The sequence below is a fragment of the Cervus elaphus genome, chromosome 20 (genome assembly GCF_910594005.1).
Source record: "Cervus elaphus chromosome 20, mCerEla1.1, whole genome shotgun sequence".
In the NCBI taxonomy this organism is placed as follows: domain Eukaryota; kingdom Metazoa; phylum Chordata; class Mammalia; order Artiodactyla; family Cervidae; genus Cervus; species Cervus elaphus.
Window position 1 is genome coordinate 58,442,801 of NC_057834.1, and position 15,785 is coordinate 58,458,585.

Genomic DNA, 15,785 nt, shown 5'->3' on the forward strand with positions numbered 1-15,785 from the left:
TGGTGCTGCTGAATTCAAATCAATTTCTGCTCAAATAAATTCTTAAAATGTTTTACATGCCTCAGTTTATCTTTTAACATGTTTCAGCTTCCTACCGCTGAAATTTTGCTTCAAGGAAGAATGGGGCCAATGCAAGTCTTTTAAGGTTCCCAAACTTGGCCACATGGCAGAAACACTTGGTGAGTTTGTTAAAAGTATGGATTCCCAGGTCTGGTCCCAAACCTGCTGAGTTAGAATCTCCAGGGGATGGTACCAGGAAGTCTGTATTAAATAATGAGTTCCCCAGCTGATGTCAATGCACCTAGTCCGACTCCTGTTCATCCACTGGTATTTAGGAACAAAAGTGAACTTAAATTCGGTCCTCTTCTGTGTGTGCTGTCTGACTCAGCGATTTCTATTTTTCTGGGATCTAAGTTCTTTGACTTGCTGTCTTTTCAAGTGCAAATGCTCTTGAGTATCTCATCAGTGGCACGTTTGTATCTCAGTCTCACACAGAAAGGGAAAGCAGACATGGAAAAGGAAGTTTGCTGTTCCCTCCCAGTGTACCTCAAGTCTAATTCCATGCTCCAATTCCCTCTGGGCAGACTTCTATGGTTGTTCCTAACTACAGACAGTCTTAGTTCCACAGCTAGGCTTCTGGGGAGCAAACACTTTAGTTACGTGTGTTGCACAAGTCCAGCTTGCACTATCTTTTAATAAGGTTACTGGCACTCGAAGGACAATATTTTTTTAGGTACAACAGATTTATCATTGCCTTTTCTCTCCAAAAAAAAAAAAAAGGAGCAATTACAGTGTGAGTGAGGAATAGAGCCAACAAGATCAATGGTCCTTCTCTCCAAAGACGCATGTATGTCAGTCTGCCACAGTTTGGGTCTCTGGCCCTGACTGTCCCTCCATCTGAAGTCTTTGTTTATTCAAAAGCATGACTACAATCATTCCAGTAACAGGCTAGCAACTCTGCTTTCCCAGACACTCACACAGAGGTGTCAACACATGATGCTTTCTTTCACTTGGAAAAGTCTGCGAGTGGCTCGGCTTCCTCCTAACTTTATTATTATTTTTTTTTCCTCCTCCTAAATTTAAATGAGGGTGTTATTTCCTACAGGTGGCCCTGGCAGCTGCTGCTATCCAGCCTCAGCCAAAGTCCTTGTTGAGTTTTGTTTTGGATGAGTGCAGTCAACGTGTGGTGGCTTGATTTTGACTTCTTTGGGAATGGACGCTTCCAACTCTTGAATGGCTAGACAGCTGCATGGCAAGTGCTGGGTCGCTGAAACACTTATGAAGTGGGTGTGTTGTAGTCTCTACTATGTCTGGGTGTAAGAAATCTCCAAGAATTTCTGCTACGCAGACCTTTCACATCTCCAGGACTTTCCCAGTGTGCTGGCTCACTCTGGCAGCCTTTCACAAGATTTTCTGGATTAATTTCTCCCCTGAGTCTTCTCTGCAGCAGATCTTGAACTCCTGTGCCATTGAGGACACACCTGACCTGGAACTCAGGAAGTGGAGTCAGAGCAGTTCTTCTAAAGGCCAAAAGAGCTTGTCCTATCCTAGAGGCATTTTGTATTCTAATAGACATTTTCCAGCTCTAATCACACTAACAATTAAGGAACCTCTGCAAAAGATATGGGAAGAAATTTTTAAAGCAAAGAAAAAAATAACACTTTGCCTTTGAATTATAACATTTCAATTTAAATTACTCACTAGTCAAGTCTCTGTTTTCTTCCATGGTTTACTGTGTCATTCCACATTTCTCTTCCCTCTGTAAATCACTGAAAAGGCAAGGAAGGGAGGAAGCCACAAAATGCATTAGTATGAAGACATTTTCTTAAGTTAAAAAGCCCTCAGATGTCAGAGGTTCAGATTAGCGTTTCGGTTTGAAATGCTATTTTTGCAGCACTTCACAGCAAGTAAGCAGAAAAGTAAGATAAACTGAACCATTCAAAGGGCAAGAAGAAACTGACCATCAGGTTCTAAGTAACCAGGATGTTCTGTCTTCTGCTTTGTGAAATGAATCTTCCCCAAGAGTCTCTTGGACCTCAGACTACTGACCCAAGACAAAGGACTTTCCTCTCCACCCTCAAGCCTTTTATTTACTGAGCTTACTTTGAGCCTGTCATTGGGTCTAACAATTTATATCTCCTTTAATCTTCATAACATCTTATGATAAGTTTGTTCCAGTTTTCAGATGAGGAAACCTGTACTTAGAATTGAAGCACCTTGCCTAAGGGAAAGGGACAGTGGCAGGATTTGAACCCAGGTCTGTCTCTTAAAAAACCCATTCATGCTGTTGAAAAGCTTTAGGATAATCCAAGAGTTAAGCAAGACCAAAAGCCCTAGACCAACAAGATTCCCAAAGCTTCCCTTAGCGTATCTAGAGGCCCCATGCCAGCTAGGGACCTACTCTGACTAGTCCTGTGTATAGAGAGGAGAAATGCTGAAACTGGACAGCAATTTACAATTTTTCCCTTAATACAGTGAATTCTATATGATGTAGAGACCCCCAAATAATCATTTTTGAGAGTCTTGCAGAATTTCTACAACAATCTCTTAAAGAAAAGGTCAGATCTCTTCAGGTTGAAGACTGAAACTCGCTAAGAAAGGAGAAGTAATAATCAAGGCCAGCCCAGAGGGACATAGGAAGTGGACAGCAGTGACCTAGAGCAGTGCTTCTCAAACTTGGAGAGTGTTAGAATCACATGGGAACCTGATAGGAACACAAGGGCCCACTTCAGCAGGCATGGGTCCCTACATCCTTTGCTAGTTCTCCAAGAGATTTTGATACACGCCAGTTTGAGCACTACTACCTAAGCAGTAACCCGCAAACTTGAATATGCATGTGAATCACCTGGGGATTTAGTAACTGCATGGGGCCTAAAACTATACATTTTGAACAAGGTTTCTGGTGATCTCGAATAGCAAGATCTAAGAGTGATGGTTTTCAAGCATTTTTTTTTCTAAGTATCATCTCTTTAACAAAATCTTAGGGAAGACCAATATATAATACACCACTCTTCACCTCCTAGGGATCCCCAAGATACTTCTACTACCCCTCTGTGGCTCAGGAGAAATATTGAATTAAAACCACCATAATACTGGAAAGATGGTCCAAGAATGCAGACCTTGGTCCATGTACAGTTTACTGAAGACCAGAGCTTATGGTCATTAGTTCTTTGGGAGTTTTTTTCCAAGTAATTATAATTTAGAACTTTTCTCATAATTTATTTTCAATAAGCCAGGTCTGTTTCCCTGTAATCAATGGAAACAGTAACCCTTTAAAAATTAATAGGGATTGTTCTTATTTCAGAACTGCTCGTGGGGCTCCCCCAGTTCCTCAGCAGAAAAGAATCCTCCTGCCAATGCAGGAGATGCAGGTTCAGTCCCTGGGTCAGTAAGATCCCCTGGAGAAGGGAAGGGCAATCCACTCCAATATTCTTATCCAGTAGATCCCTGGACAGAGGGGCCTGGTGGGCTACAGTCCATGGGGTCACAAAGAGCTGGACACGACTTAGTGATTAGACAGCAACAGCAGGTGGGGCAAGAATTAGAAAACATGTGTCTTCTGTGCTCAGAGAAGTAATGGACTGGGAGAGGAAACAGAGAACCAGCAGCAAAGAGAAGCATGTGTCCTACCGGTGGAAGGAGGTGTTGGAAGGGAGCTGGCCCAGGCTGGAAGGCTATCCAGTGGGGTTTGCTCGTAGGAAGGCTTCATTTTCTCTTCTATCCTCTGGAGTCAGCCATGTCTGACTGTGTGTGTGTGTTGTGTGTGTTTATGTGTCCCGTCTGTAGTTTGGGTTTTATAATATTCCCTAGGGGTATTCCCAAGGCCTCACATCAAGCAATCCTCCTAGAAGATGGTAGCAAAGATTCCTCCTGAAGCACCACATGCTACTCACTGGGTCAGCACACACAGCTCTGTGATCATCTCCACAGCCCCAAGCCAAGAGTAGCCCCCATGAGGCCCCCAGAATAGCCTAGAGGGGATCAGTCCTGAGCATATCTGAGTGGCAGTGAGGGTTATCTTTACTCCAGATGCCCTTTCAGCACCCGTTTACCTCTGCTGGCCATGTCCACCCATGCAAACTGGAAGCAGACATCTTAGGACTCTGCAGGCTGTTGACAGATTCTAACACCGACTACCAAAAGTGTGGTCGGACCAGCAGCATCAGTGTCACCAGCATCACCTGGACCTTGTCAGAAGTGCAAAATCTTAGATCTTTGCTACACCTACCAAATCAGAGTCTGGTTTAATAAGACCCCAGGTGATTTCTATGCACAGTAAGCTTTGAGAAGCTCTGCTCTAAAGCAGCAGTTCTCAGCCTTGGCTACACCTTAGAATCACCTAAGAAGCTTTTCCATGGTGGCTCAGATGGTAAAGAATCTTCCTGCAATGTAGGAGATCTAGGCTTGATTCCTGGGTCAAGAAGATCTCCAGGAAGATCCTGGAGAAGGCAATGGCTACCCACTCCAGTATTCTTGCCTGGGAAATCCCATGGACAGAAGAGCCTGGTGGGCTACAGTCCATGGGGTCTCAAAGAGCCGGACACAACTTACCGACTGAAAAACAACAACAAATCGATTACTTTCAAGCTCTCCGGGTGACTCAATATACAGCAGGGCTGGGAGCCACTCTCTCAAGTGAGGCATGAACCAGTTGCTTCTCTGAAGCATATTTTTATTTCCTGTGGGACCCTGGAAGACTGAAATAATTTCAGAATCCAGTGGAGTTCCTCTCCACTTGTGGAATCTGAGGGGAAGCAACCTAAGAGGGGAGAAAGAGTTATGCAAGAGGAGAGCAGGAACCCCTTAAATCACAGAAAGAAAGCATTTGCCTCTCTAATTGAAGAGTCAGCTTTGATTCTGACTTAAGTCACCCTAAAGAACAACAATGAAGAATGAAGAGACGGAGCCAAAGCAAAAACAGCACCCAGCTGTGGATGTGACTGATGATGGAAGTAAAGTCTGATGCTGTAAAGAGCAATATTGCATAGGAACCTGGAATGTTATGTCCATGAATCAAGGCAAATTGGATGTAATCAAACAGGAGATGGCAAGAGTGAACTAAAATGGACTGAAGTGGGTGAAATTAATCCAGAAGACCATTATATCTACTACTGTGGAAAAGAATCCCTTAGAAGAAATGGAGTAGCCATCATAGACAACAAAAGAGTCTGAAATGCAGTACTTGGGTGCAATCTCAAAAACAACAGAAGGATCTCTGTCCGTTTCCGAGGCAAACCATTCAACACCACAGTCATCCAAGTCTAAGCCCCAACCACTAAAGCCGAAGAAGCTGAATGTTTTTATGAAGTCCTATAAGGCCTTCTAGAACGAACACCTAAAACGGATGTCCTTTTCATTATAGGGGACTGGAATGCAAAAGTAGGAAGTCAAGAAATACCTGGACTAACAGGCAAATTTGGCCTTGGAGTACAGAATGAAGCAGGAGCAAACCTAATAGAGTTTTACCAAGAGAACACACTGGTCATAGCAAACACCCTCTTCCAACAACACAAGAGAAGACTCTACACATGGACATCACCAGATGGTCAATACTGGATTGATTATATTCTTTGCAACCAAAGATGGAGAAGCTCTATACAGTCAGTAAAAAAAGACTGGGAGCTGACTGTGGCTCAGATCATGAACACCTGATTGACAAATTCAGACTTAAATTGAAGAAAGTAGGGAAAACCACTAGACTATTGATTATCTAAATCAAATCCCTTATGATATACAGTGGAAGTGACAAATATATTCAAGAGATTAGATCTGATAGAATGCCTGAAGAACTATGGACAGAGGTTCGTGACATTGTACAAGAGGCAGTGATCAAGACATCTACAAAAAAAAGAAATGCAAAAAGTCAAAATGGTTGTCTGAGGAGGCCTTACAAATAGCTGAGAAAAGAAGTGAAAGGCAAAGGAGAAAAGGAAAGATATACCCATTTAAATGCAGAGTTCCAAAGAATAGCTAGGAGAGATAAGAAAGACTTCCTCAGTGATCAATGCAAGGAAACAGAGGAAAACAATAGAATGGGAAAGACTAGAGATCTCTCCAAGAAAATTAGAGATACCAAGGGAATATTTCATGCAACGATGGGCACAATAATGGACAGAAATGGTATGGACCTAACAGAAGTAGAAGATATTAAGAAGAGATGGCAAGAATACACAGAAGAACTATACAAAAAAGATCTTCATGACCCAGATAATCACGATGGTGTGATCACTCACCTAGAGTCAGACATCCTGGAATGCGAAGTCAAGTCAGCCTTAGGAAGCATCACTACGAACAAAGCTAATGGAGGTGACGGAATTCCAGTTGACCTATTTCAAATCCTAAAAGATGATGCTGTGAAAGTGGTGCACTCAATATGCCAGCAAATTTAGAAAACTCAGCAGTGGCCACAGGACTGGAAAAGGTCAGTTTTCATTCCAATCTTAAAGAAAGGAAATGTCAAAGAATGCTCAAATTACCACACAATTGCACTCATCTCACACGCTAGCAAAATAATGCTCAAAATTCTCCAAGCCAGGCTTCAACAGTACTTGGACCGTGAACTTCCAGATATTCAAGCTGGATTTAGAAAAGGCAGAGGAACCAAAGATCAAATTACCAACATCCATTGGATCATCAAAAAAGCAAGAGAGTTCCAGAAAAACACCTACTTCTGCTTTATTGACTATGCCAAAGCCTTTGACTGTGTGAATCACAACAAACTGTGGAAAATTCTGAAAGAGATGGGAATACAAGACTACCTGACCTGCCTCCTGAGAAATCTGTATGCAGGTCAAGCAGCAACAGTTAGAAATGGACATGGAACAACAGACTGGTTCCAAATTGGAAAAGGAGTACATCAAGGCTGTATAGTGCCACCCTGCTTATTTAACTTATATGCAGAGTACATCATGAGAACTGCTGGACTGGATGAAGCACAATCTGGAATCAAGATTGCCTGGAGAAATACCAATAACCTCAGAGATGCAGATGACACCACACTTATGGTAGAAAGCAAAGAAGAACTAAAAAGCCTCTCAATGGAAGTAAAAAAGGAGAGTGAAAAATTTGGCTTAAAACTCAACATTCAGAAAACTTAAGATCATGGCATCTGGTCCCATCACTTCATGGCAAATAGAAGGGGAAACAACGGAAACAGTGACAGACTTTATTTTCTTGGGCTCCAAAATCACTGCAGATGGTGACTGCAGGCATGAAATTAAGACACTTGCTCCTTGAAAGAAAAGCTATGGCCAACCCAGACTGCATATTAAAAAGCAGAGACATTACTTTGCTGACAAAGGTCCATCTAGTCAAAGCTATGGTTTTTCCAGTAATCATGTATGGATGTGAGAGTTGGACTATAAAGAAAGCTAAGCACTGAAGAATTGATGCTTTTGTACTGTGGTGTTGGAGAAGACTCTTGAGAGTCCCTTGGACAGCAAGGAGATACAACCAGTCCATCGTAAAGGAAATCAGTCCTGAATATTCATTGGAAGGACTGATGCTGAAGCTGAAACTGCAATACTTTGGCCACCTGATGCGAAGAACTGACTCATTTGAAAAGACCCTGATGCTGGGAATGATTGAAGGATGTAGGGGAAGGGGATAACAGAGGATGAGATGGTTGGATGGCATCACCAACTTGATGGACATGAGTTTGAGTAAGCTCTGGGAGTTGTTGATGAACACGGAAGCCTGGCGTGCTGTAGTCCATGTGGTTGCAGAGAGTCGGACATAACTGAGAGACCGAACTGAACTGAACTGAACTGAAAGAGCAACAAAAAATTTCTTTCTATTTTATCCATGAGAAAAATGACTTACCCATTCCAAGTGTACTTCCAGAGCAGGTTACTGTAATAAATAAAAACACAAGCATATAAAACAGATTCATTGATGTATTTGAGATACAATTTAAGAAAGAATAATAGGAAAGTGAACAAAGAATGAATAAGAACCAGCTTGTGTAATAAGAGAAGGAGACACCTGCTAACAGTGTCAACTTGGATAAGTCATTTCACTTTTCTGTGCCTCACTTGTTAGGTGACAAGAATAAGAATGCCAACCTCATAGGGTTGTTATAAGGATCAGTCAAGCTAATGCACATAAAGCCCTTAGAATGGTGGCTAGCACACAACACTCAATAAATATTAATCATTGTTATCATTTACAATATCATCCTAAATATAAGATTAAGGCATCACTGATATTGCGTAAAGAAACACCAAAAAACAAAACCAACAAACTTCCCCCAAATGCATGGTTTTTATCAAGGAGCCAGAGCAAAGATAGATTCCCTAACCTGAGTCTGGACACCCAACCCTTACTAAAGGGCAAAGACTATAGGCTTGAGATGGCACCCCACCATAGGATATTAGAGTTCCAACTAACAAATCATCAGAGAAAATGTCTCTCTAAAGGTTAAATTGTGAGTATGAATTAGAAGAAGAAACAAAGACTTCAGTCATTTACTTACTGGCTGTAATATCATAGAGAAACACATGAACTCTTTTATTCATTCTTGTTTTTAACTTAAAATATATATACGGTAACAGTTATATGCAAAGTACTGAGAGTCTAAGAGATTACCATTTAACAAAAATTACAGACATTCAACTCACAGAAATATGGTGTGGTGACAATAATGTGTGCTGTGGAGTTATAAAGGAAAGAGAGAGATGAACTCAGCCTATGAGAACTGGAGAAAACACAGAGGAGGGGGAATTTGGGTTGGTAGAGTTCCCTTGGTTGAGGCGGGGCAGAATTCCAGGCAAAGCGAGGAGTGCAGCATTAGCCCAGAAGCACGATGTGGCATGGTATGTGTGTGTGGTAAGGGCAGAGGGGTGTGAATGACTCCATGTGACTGGAGAATACAGTCCTCTCAGTAAGGATGTTGGGGAATGAGCCGAGAACTGTACTGTCCAACAGAGTAGCCACTCACCACATGTAGCTATGAGCACTCCAAATGTGGCTGGTCTAAACTGATATGTGCTGTGTTAAACAAACACACACAAGATTTTGAAGACTTACTATGGAAAAAATACAAAATTTTTATATCGATTCCATGTTGAAAATTAGAATATTGTGGACATATTGGATTAACTAAAATATATTCAAATTAATTTTGCCTATTTCCTTTTACTTTTTTAATGTGGCTACTAGAAAATTTTAAATTTTCAGACTTACATTAAATTTCTGTTAGTACAGGTATAGAGAGATAGAAGGGGGACAGATTGTAAGGGATGTTAAATGCCATGCTCAGAGGTCTGTATTTTATCCTATGGAGCAATGGAAAACTTCTGAGAATTTTGTAGCATGAAAGATAAGACAATTGGGTCCGTGTCCTCGAATAACTCTAGCGATAGTATGAAAACTGGTAAGAGGGCAGGAGGACAGGACTGGTGTAATAGTATAAGGGAGAGGTAGTGAGACCCTGAAGTACTGAAGTAGCTATAGGAATGAAGAGAAGAAGTTGGATTTAGAAACCGTCATGGAGTGAAAAGAACAGAGCTTGGAGACTACTAGATGTGGGAGGTGAGGGCGAGGGGAAGCCAGCTCCATGGTTCTCAGGCCTGAATACCTGAGACAAGGATGATGGGAGATCAGAAACTGCATGGGGTCAGAAATTCCTTTTGGTCTTAAAGGATTGAAATGCCTAGGGTGTATCTCTAAGCAGAGGTAACATGTTTGAATATGGATTTAGCGATCAGAAGATGAGAAGGGTTATAGGTAGAGATTTGGGAGCCTTTGAACCTCAGTTTTCTCACTTATAAATTGAAGAAAATAAAACTGTTGAACTTACCTTATAGAGTTATTTTGAGCATTCAGTGAAATACTGAATGTGAAAACACTTGATAAATTTTGAAGCGTTATGCAAATACAATGAAGTATCATTATTGACCTGTTGGCTCTGCTTCCTCAGAGCTCATCTTCAACCCAACAACCTACTCCTGTCCCTTCTCATAGGGCCATGTGTTTGGGCCAGCTTGTCCTCTGGACAAGATAATGAAAAAGCAAGGAATCAGAGCATGACAGCCAAGGATAGTGAGAACACCCCCTGAAGAGGAACTGGCCTTGTTCCATCACCAGGAGCCGTCTTGAACCTTCTTGTCACCTACACATAACTGGAAATTTTAGATTCTGGTTACTAGTAAAGCTTTCTAAGCCAACATTTATTGCTCTTCCTGCATTCCCCTGCAGAGTTATAGGACCTCACCATCTCTTTTTTTTATAAATATATGAAAAAAATATGACAATGCCCTGGGCAAGGTAACAGAAGGTGCTGGAATACAGAGCAGGAGAATTGCTCATCTTTTTCTGTCAGCTCTGGTGAAATGGCAGTTGCTGACAGTCATGTTTTTTGATCACAGACTGTCTGCCCACTCATATTTCCAAACCTAGCTTATGATTTATAAATTTATTTTTCTCTGATCCTCCAACTCTCCCTCAATCATAAGTCTGAATCTGTGCAAATAAAGGTTCAAGTCTCTTAATTTCAAATATTCCATGTTGTCTGTCATTACCTCTAACCATGGTAAAAACCTATCTTCAAATCTCAAGCAGAAAATTGTTTTAAATCTGTTTTACTGTTTAAGCAAGCATCTGGTCCTTTTTCTGAAGAGAGGGACAGTGATGAAAGGAGTACCTCCAAATCAAATTATAATAAAGCATTGCAATTCCAAACGAGCTTGGGATCCCCTGTTGCCAGAATCTGCCTATAGGATGTAGAAATGTCACGCCCTTTTTGATCTTCCTACATAGCAAAGTGTGATTACTCTTAGCCTTCATTCACAGATTGAGTCAAGGGTTAGTTTTAAATAAAGGGTCATAACTTTCTCTACCTGAATATATTTTTTTTGGACAGAAAGTAAGCTTCAGTCCTGTCTCAGCAACTGGTGAGACCATCACGGTATACACATCCCCGCAGGGTATCTCCGTAACATCACAGAAACTGAGGCCAGCGCTTGGGGCACATGTGAAAATGCCTTTGGAACCATAGAGGTCGGTGCTGTAATTGGCAGAGCCCCTGGAGGCCTGCCAGTGGATCCGGATGCCATTAGGGCCCAGCCTATATAATTTCACCCCCAAAGGGCAGCAGGCACCTGAAGGATAAAACAAACATCACTATTTCATCATCACCACAAATCTAGCCTCTGTTACTATGGGAAACAGTGTAAGTGTCCTACTCTAAATAACAACTGATTAGAGCAAGATTTGAGAGGCTATCAAGTTCCTTCTGTACTGGGCCACGTGATTAGAGATCCATGTGTAAGGGTGAGGTGGGGCGTGAGTTTTCAATAGAGAACAATGGTGAGTCCAAGTACTTGGCAGATACGAAGGGTATATGACTCAAACTTTATGAGTCAAATACACAGAATCCTTGTCAAGATCCTTCATAACATCCTACCCATAGTACCCATAATATGATTTTTGTTGTTGTTGTTTAGTCACTAAGTCATGTTTGACTCTTTGCAACCCCATGGACTGTAGCCCACCAGGCTCATCTGTCCATGGAATCTTCCAAGCAAGAATACTGGAGTGGGTTGCCATTTCCTACTCCAGGGGATCCTCTCAACCTGGGGACTGAACCTGTGTCTCCTGCAAGTCTCTCTCATTGCAGGCAGATTCTTTACCACTGAGCCACTGGGAAAGCCCATAATGATTTTAGTGGGATTCAATTTAGATATAATTAACTGCATTCAGCTTTAGTTGAAAAGACCTAAATTTTGCTGAGCTGAGTAACATGATCCTTGTTGCTGGTCCACACTTCATCTGTGCTTGCTGACTGGGTACTTTCCCTTTTTCCTTTACTGAATACCATGAGCAGGCCACACATTAGGGTCAAATGGTGGATTCCTCAGTACGCAAAATGAAGATGTTATCGCATAATAATTTTAAAAATCAATTACAGATAATTAGGTCCCTTTGATTCATTCTTTTAAAAAAGGTTTTTTAGATGTGAAGGTAAGCAGTAGACCATATTTCCAGAACTAGATATCAAGGTGAGAATTTAGGCAGCAAATCTAATTAAAGAAATTATAAAGCAGATTACGTATGTGTTCTGGGCTTCCCTGGTGGCTCAGATAGTAAACAATCTGCCTGCAATGCAGAAGACCTGGATTCAATCTCTGGGTTGGGACAATCCCTTGGAAAAGGGAATGGTTACCCCTCCAGTATTCTTGCCTGGTGAATTCCATGGACAGAGGAGCCTGGCCGGCTACAGTCCATAGGGTCGCAAAGAATTGGATACTACTAAAGCGACTACTCCAGTATTCTTGCCTGGAGAATCCCATGGACGGAGAAGCCTGGCAGGCTATAGTCCTTGGGGTCGCAAAGAGTTGGACATGACTGAGTGACTAACAAAAGCACACAAAGCAACTTAGCACATAGCATGCAGCAGGCTTTAAATGCTTTCACATCGTAATCATTCCTATTTCTCTTACCAATGAGGAAACAGAATCAGGGAATAAGATAAGGCAGGACAGTTTAAGAAGCCATATCTTTAGACTCCTAAGTTGAAGACTCACTCTACTACCTTTGGGATGGCAAAATTTTATTTTTTAATTTCTTTCCTTTTTTTTTTTTGGTCGAAAGACGTATGGGATCTTAGTTCCCCGACCAAGGATCAAGGATCAAACCTGAGCCCCTTGTAGCGGAAACATAAAGTCTTAACCACTGGACAGCCAGGGAAGTCCTATGAAAATTACATTACAACTCTCCCACCCCATGCTGCAGAACAGATGCAGCTAAATGGTTGTGGTACTCACGCTCCCATTAAGCCTGAGAGGCATCCCATTAATCTTGAGAGGTTTTTTTTTTTTTTTTTTTTTCTGAAACAGTGCTCTAAACAGCCACTGTAGTGGACAAGAATCATACCAGTGAAATCTTATTTGCTCACCCTGTACCACTCCTTACTTCCCCCGCCATTCCCTAATTGTTTGGTCTTTGTGAAGAACAAAATGCAATACTTGCTCTTGAAGCCTGTTAAAATAAGATACCATAGAAGAAGCTGGAGTGGTTTAGAAGAGAGGGGTAGTAGCACAATAATATTGAGAAACAAAAAATTCAAGCCAAATAGTATATGTGATCTAAATGCTTTCTGAAAACTCTGCCAGACTGAGTTATTCTGTGCTGTATGTAGCTAGGTCATATAAAAACCAGGCCTTCTTTGAGAGAAAGTACACTTGAACCTTGTTATCAGGGAGTTCATTCACCAACTACCAACAGGGTTTCCCCGGTGGCGCTAGAGGTAAAGGACCCGTCAGATGCAGGAGACAAGAGACACAGATTTGATCCCTGGGTTGGGAAGATCCCCGGAGGAAATGGCAACCCACTCCAGTATTATTGCCTGGAGAATCCCATGGAAAGAGGAGCCTGGCGGGATACAGGGCCACAGTCCCATGGACAGAGAAACCTGGCAGGGTACAGTCCAGGGGGTCGCAAAGGGTCGGGCACAACTGAAGTGACTCAGCACGCACCAACAGAAGCCTCTGAAGCTTTGAGGTTCTGAATCAAGAGGAAAATTGCAAACATTTTAGAAAGTAATCTGAATTTACCATGCAAGCTTGGTGGAGAGGCAGCATGCTTTTAAATGAGATGGAAGGGCTATGTCTGGATCTATAATAGTCAAGGTCCCTGTTGATACTCTAGAACTAGAGTCTAAATTTCACTTACTAGAGGAATAACTTTGGTAGGCGCAGTCCGCAGTCAACCCAGTGGCACTAACTGCTTTTACTGCCACTGTGTAATTGATGCCGCATGCGATGCATCCCAGGAGGCAGTGGTTCTGATGGGTGTGACACTTTGACTGTCCCATTTGTGACTGCAGAACTGTCACATAGGTTAGGGCCCCACTCCCAACAGTCCAGCTCACGTTGATTACTGATTGAGTGACCTGAGTTACCATCAGACTGGCTGAGCAGCACGGCGCTCAAATGTGGAAAAAGAAAACATTGGGAATTTATTTCCACTAAGGGTTATATGTGAAAAACAACCAAACATGGTATTCTGTCTGTTTTAGTCAGTATCCTAGATTCCTCAAATCTTTAACTGTTAATTAAAATATCCTTAATAACTATAAATGGAACACAACTTAAAAATTGTGAATCACTGTATTGTGACTTACATGACACTGAACATCAACTATACTGCAATAAAAATTTTTTTAAACTTTAAAAATGTCCTTTTGTTAAGCAAAATCTCATTCTCTCTGATACATTATTTAACATCATTGTATATAGCAAGTGCTTTCCCCAAGAATGAAGTTCACTAACTGGCTGTGGGTAATTAATGTGAGGTTCTCCCCAACTTTTTTCAGTATAAGAAAGAAATTCTTTGTTGTTCTTCAGCTTTAATGATTCCAGTTGCAAATTTCAGTGCAATGGTTGCATTTACCTCTTCTCCTAATATGTATGATCACATTTGCAATAAAATGTGTTTTGCCTTTCTCATGCATTTCATAGTACATAGTTGATCAGTCAGTTCAGTCGCTCAGTCATACCCACGGACTGCAGCACGCCAGGCCTCCCTGTCCATCACTAACTCCTGGACCTTGCTCAAACTCATGTCCATCGAGTCGGTGATGACATCCGACCATCTCATCCTCTGTTGTCTCCTTCTCCTCCTGCCCTCAATCTTTCCCAGCATCAGGGTCTTTTCCAATGAATCAGTTCTTCGCATCAGGTGGCCAAAGTATTGCAGTTTCAGCTTCAGCATCAGTCCTTCCAATGAATATTCAGGACTGATTTCCTTTAGGATTGACTGGTTTGATTTCCTGACAGTCCAAGGGACTCCCAAGAGTCTTCTCCAACACCACAGTACAAAAGCATCAATTCTTCGGCTCTTAGCTTTCTTTATAGTCCAACTCTCACATCCATACATGACTCCGGGAAAAACCATAGCTTTGACTAGACAGACCTTTGTCAGCAAAGTAATGTCTCTGCTTTTTAATATGCTATCTAGGTTAGTCATAGCTTTTCTTCCAAGGAACAAGAGTCTTTTAATTTCATGCCTGCAGTCACAATCTGCAGTGATTTTGGAGCCCCCCCAAAATAAAGTCTGTCACTATTTCCATTGTTTCCCCATCTATTTGCCATGAAGTGATGGGACCAGATGCCATGATCTTAGTTTTCTGAATATTGAGTTTTAAGCCAACTTTTTCACTCTCCTCTTTCACTTCCATCAATAGGCTCTTTAGTTCTTCGCTTTCTGCCATAAGGGTGGTGTCATCTGCATATATAAGGTAATTGATATTTCTCCCAGCAATCTTGATTCCACTTTGTGCTTCATCCAGTCCAGCAGTTCTCATGATGTACTCCGCATATAAGCTAAGTAAGCAGAATGACAAGATACAGCCTTGACGTACTCCTTTTCCGATTTGGAACCCAGTCTGTTGTTCCATGTCTGTTTCTAACTGTTGCTTCTTGACCCGCATACAGATATCTCAGGAGGCAGGTCAGGTAGTCTGGTATTTCCTATCTCTTGAAGAATTTTCCAGTTTGTTGTGATCCACACAGTCAAAGGCTTTAGCATAGTCAATAAAGCAGAAATAGATGTTTTTCTGGAACTCTCTCATTTTTCGATGATCCAGCGGATGTTGGCAATTTGATCTCTGGCTCCTCTGCCTTTTCTAAATCCAGCTTGAACATCAGGAAGTTCTCAGTTCACGTACTGTTAAAGCCTGGCTTGGAGAATTTTGAGCATTATTTTGCTAGCATGTGAGATGAGTGCGATTGTGTGGTAGTTTGAACATTCTTCGACATTTCCTTTCTTTAGGATTGGAATGAAAA

The 15,785-nt window shown here is 41.7% G+C and overlaps 1 protein-coding gene across 3 annotated transcripts in view; it reads right to left on the reverse strand.

Annotated features, from left to right (window-relative positions):
- Window positions 1–15,785, reverse strand: part of FNDC7 (fibronectin type III domain containing 7) — a 31,690-nt gene continuing 15,905 nt past the window's right edge. For 2 of the 3 annotated variants that reach the window (XM_043877172.1, XM_043877171.1), the window contains 5 exons: window positions 13,672–13,926; window positions 10,839–11,099; window positions 7,822–7,851; window positions 1,702–1,769; window positions 1–1,612 (listed from right to left, as the gene is read on the reverse strand). In XM_043877172.1, coding sequence (XP_043733107.1) covers window positions 1,738–1,769; window positions 7,822–7,851; window positions 10,839–11,099; window positions 13,672–13,926 — 578 coding nt within the window. In that variant the 3' untranslated portion in view covers window positions 1–1,612; window positions 1,702–1,737. The remainder of the gene's footprint in view (window positions 1,613–1,701; window positions 1,770–7,821; window positions 7,852–10,838; window positions 11,100–13,671; window positions 13,927–15,785) is intronic. The other variant, XM_043877173.1, reaches the window with a different exon arrangement.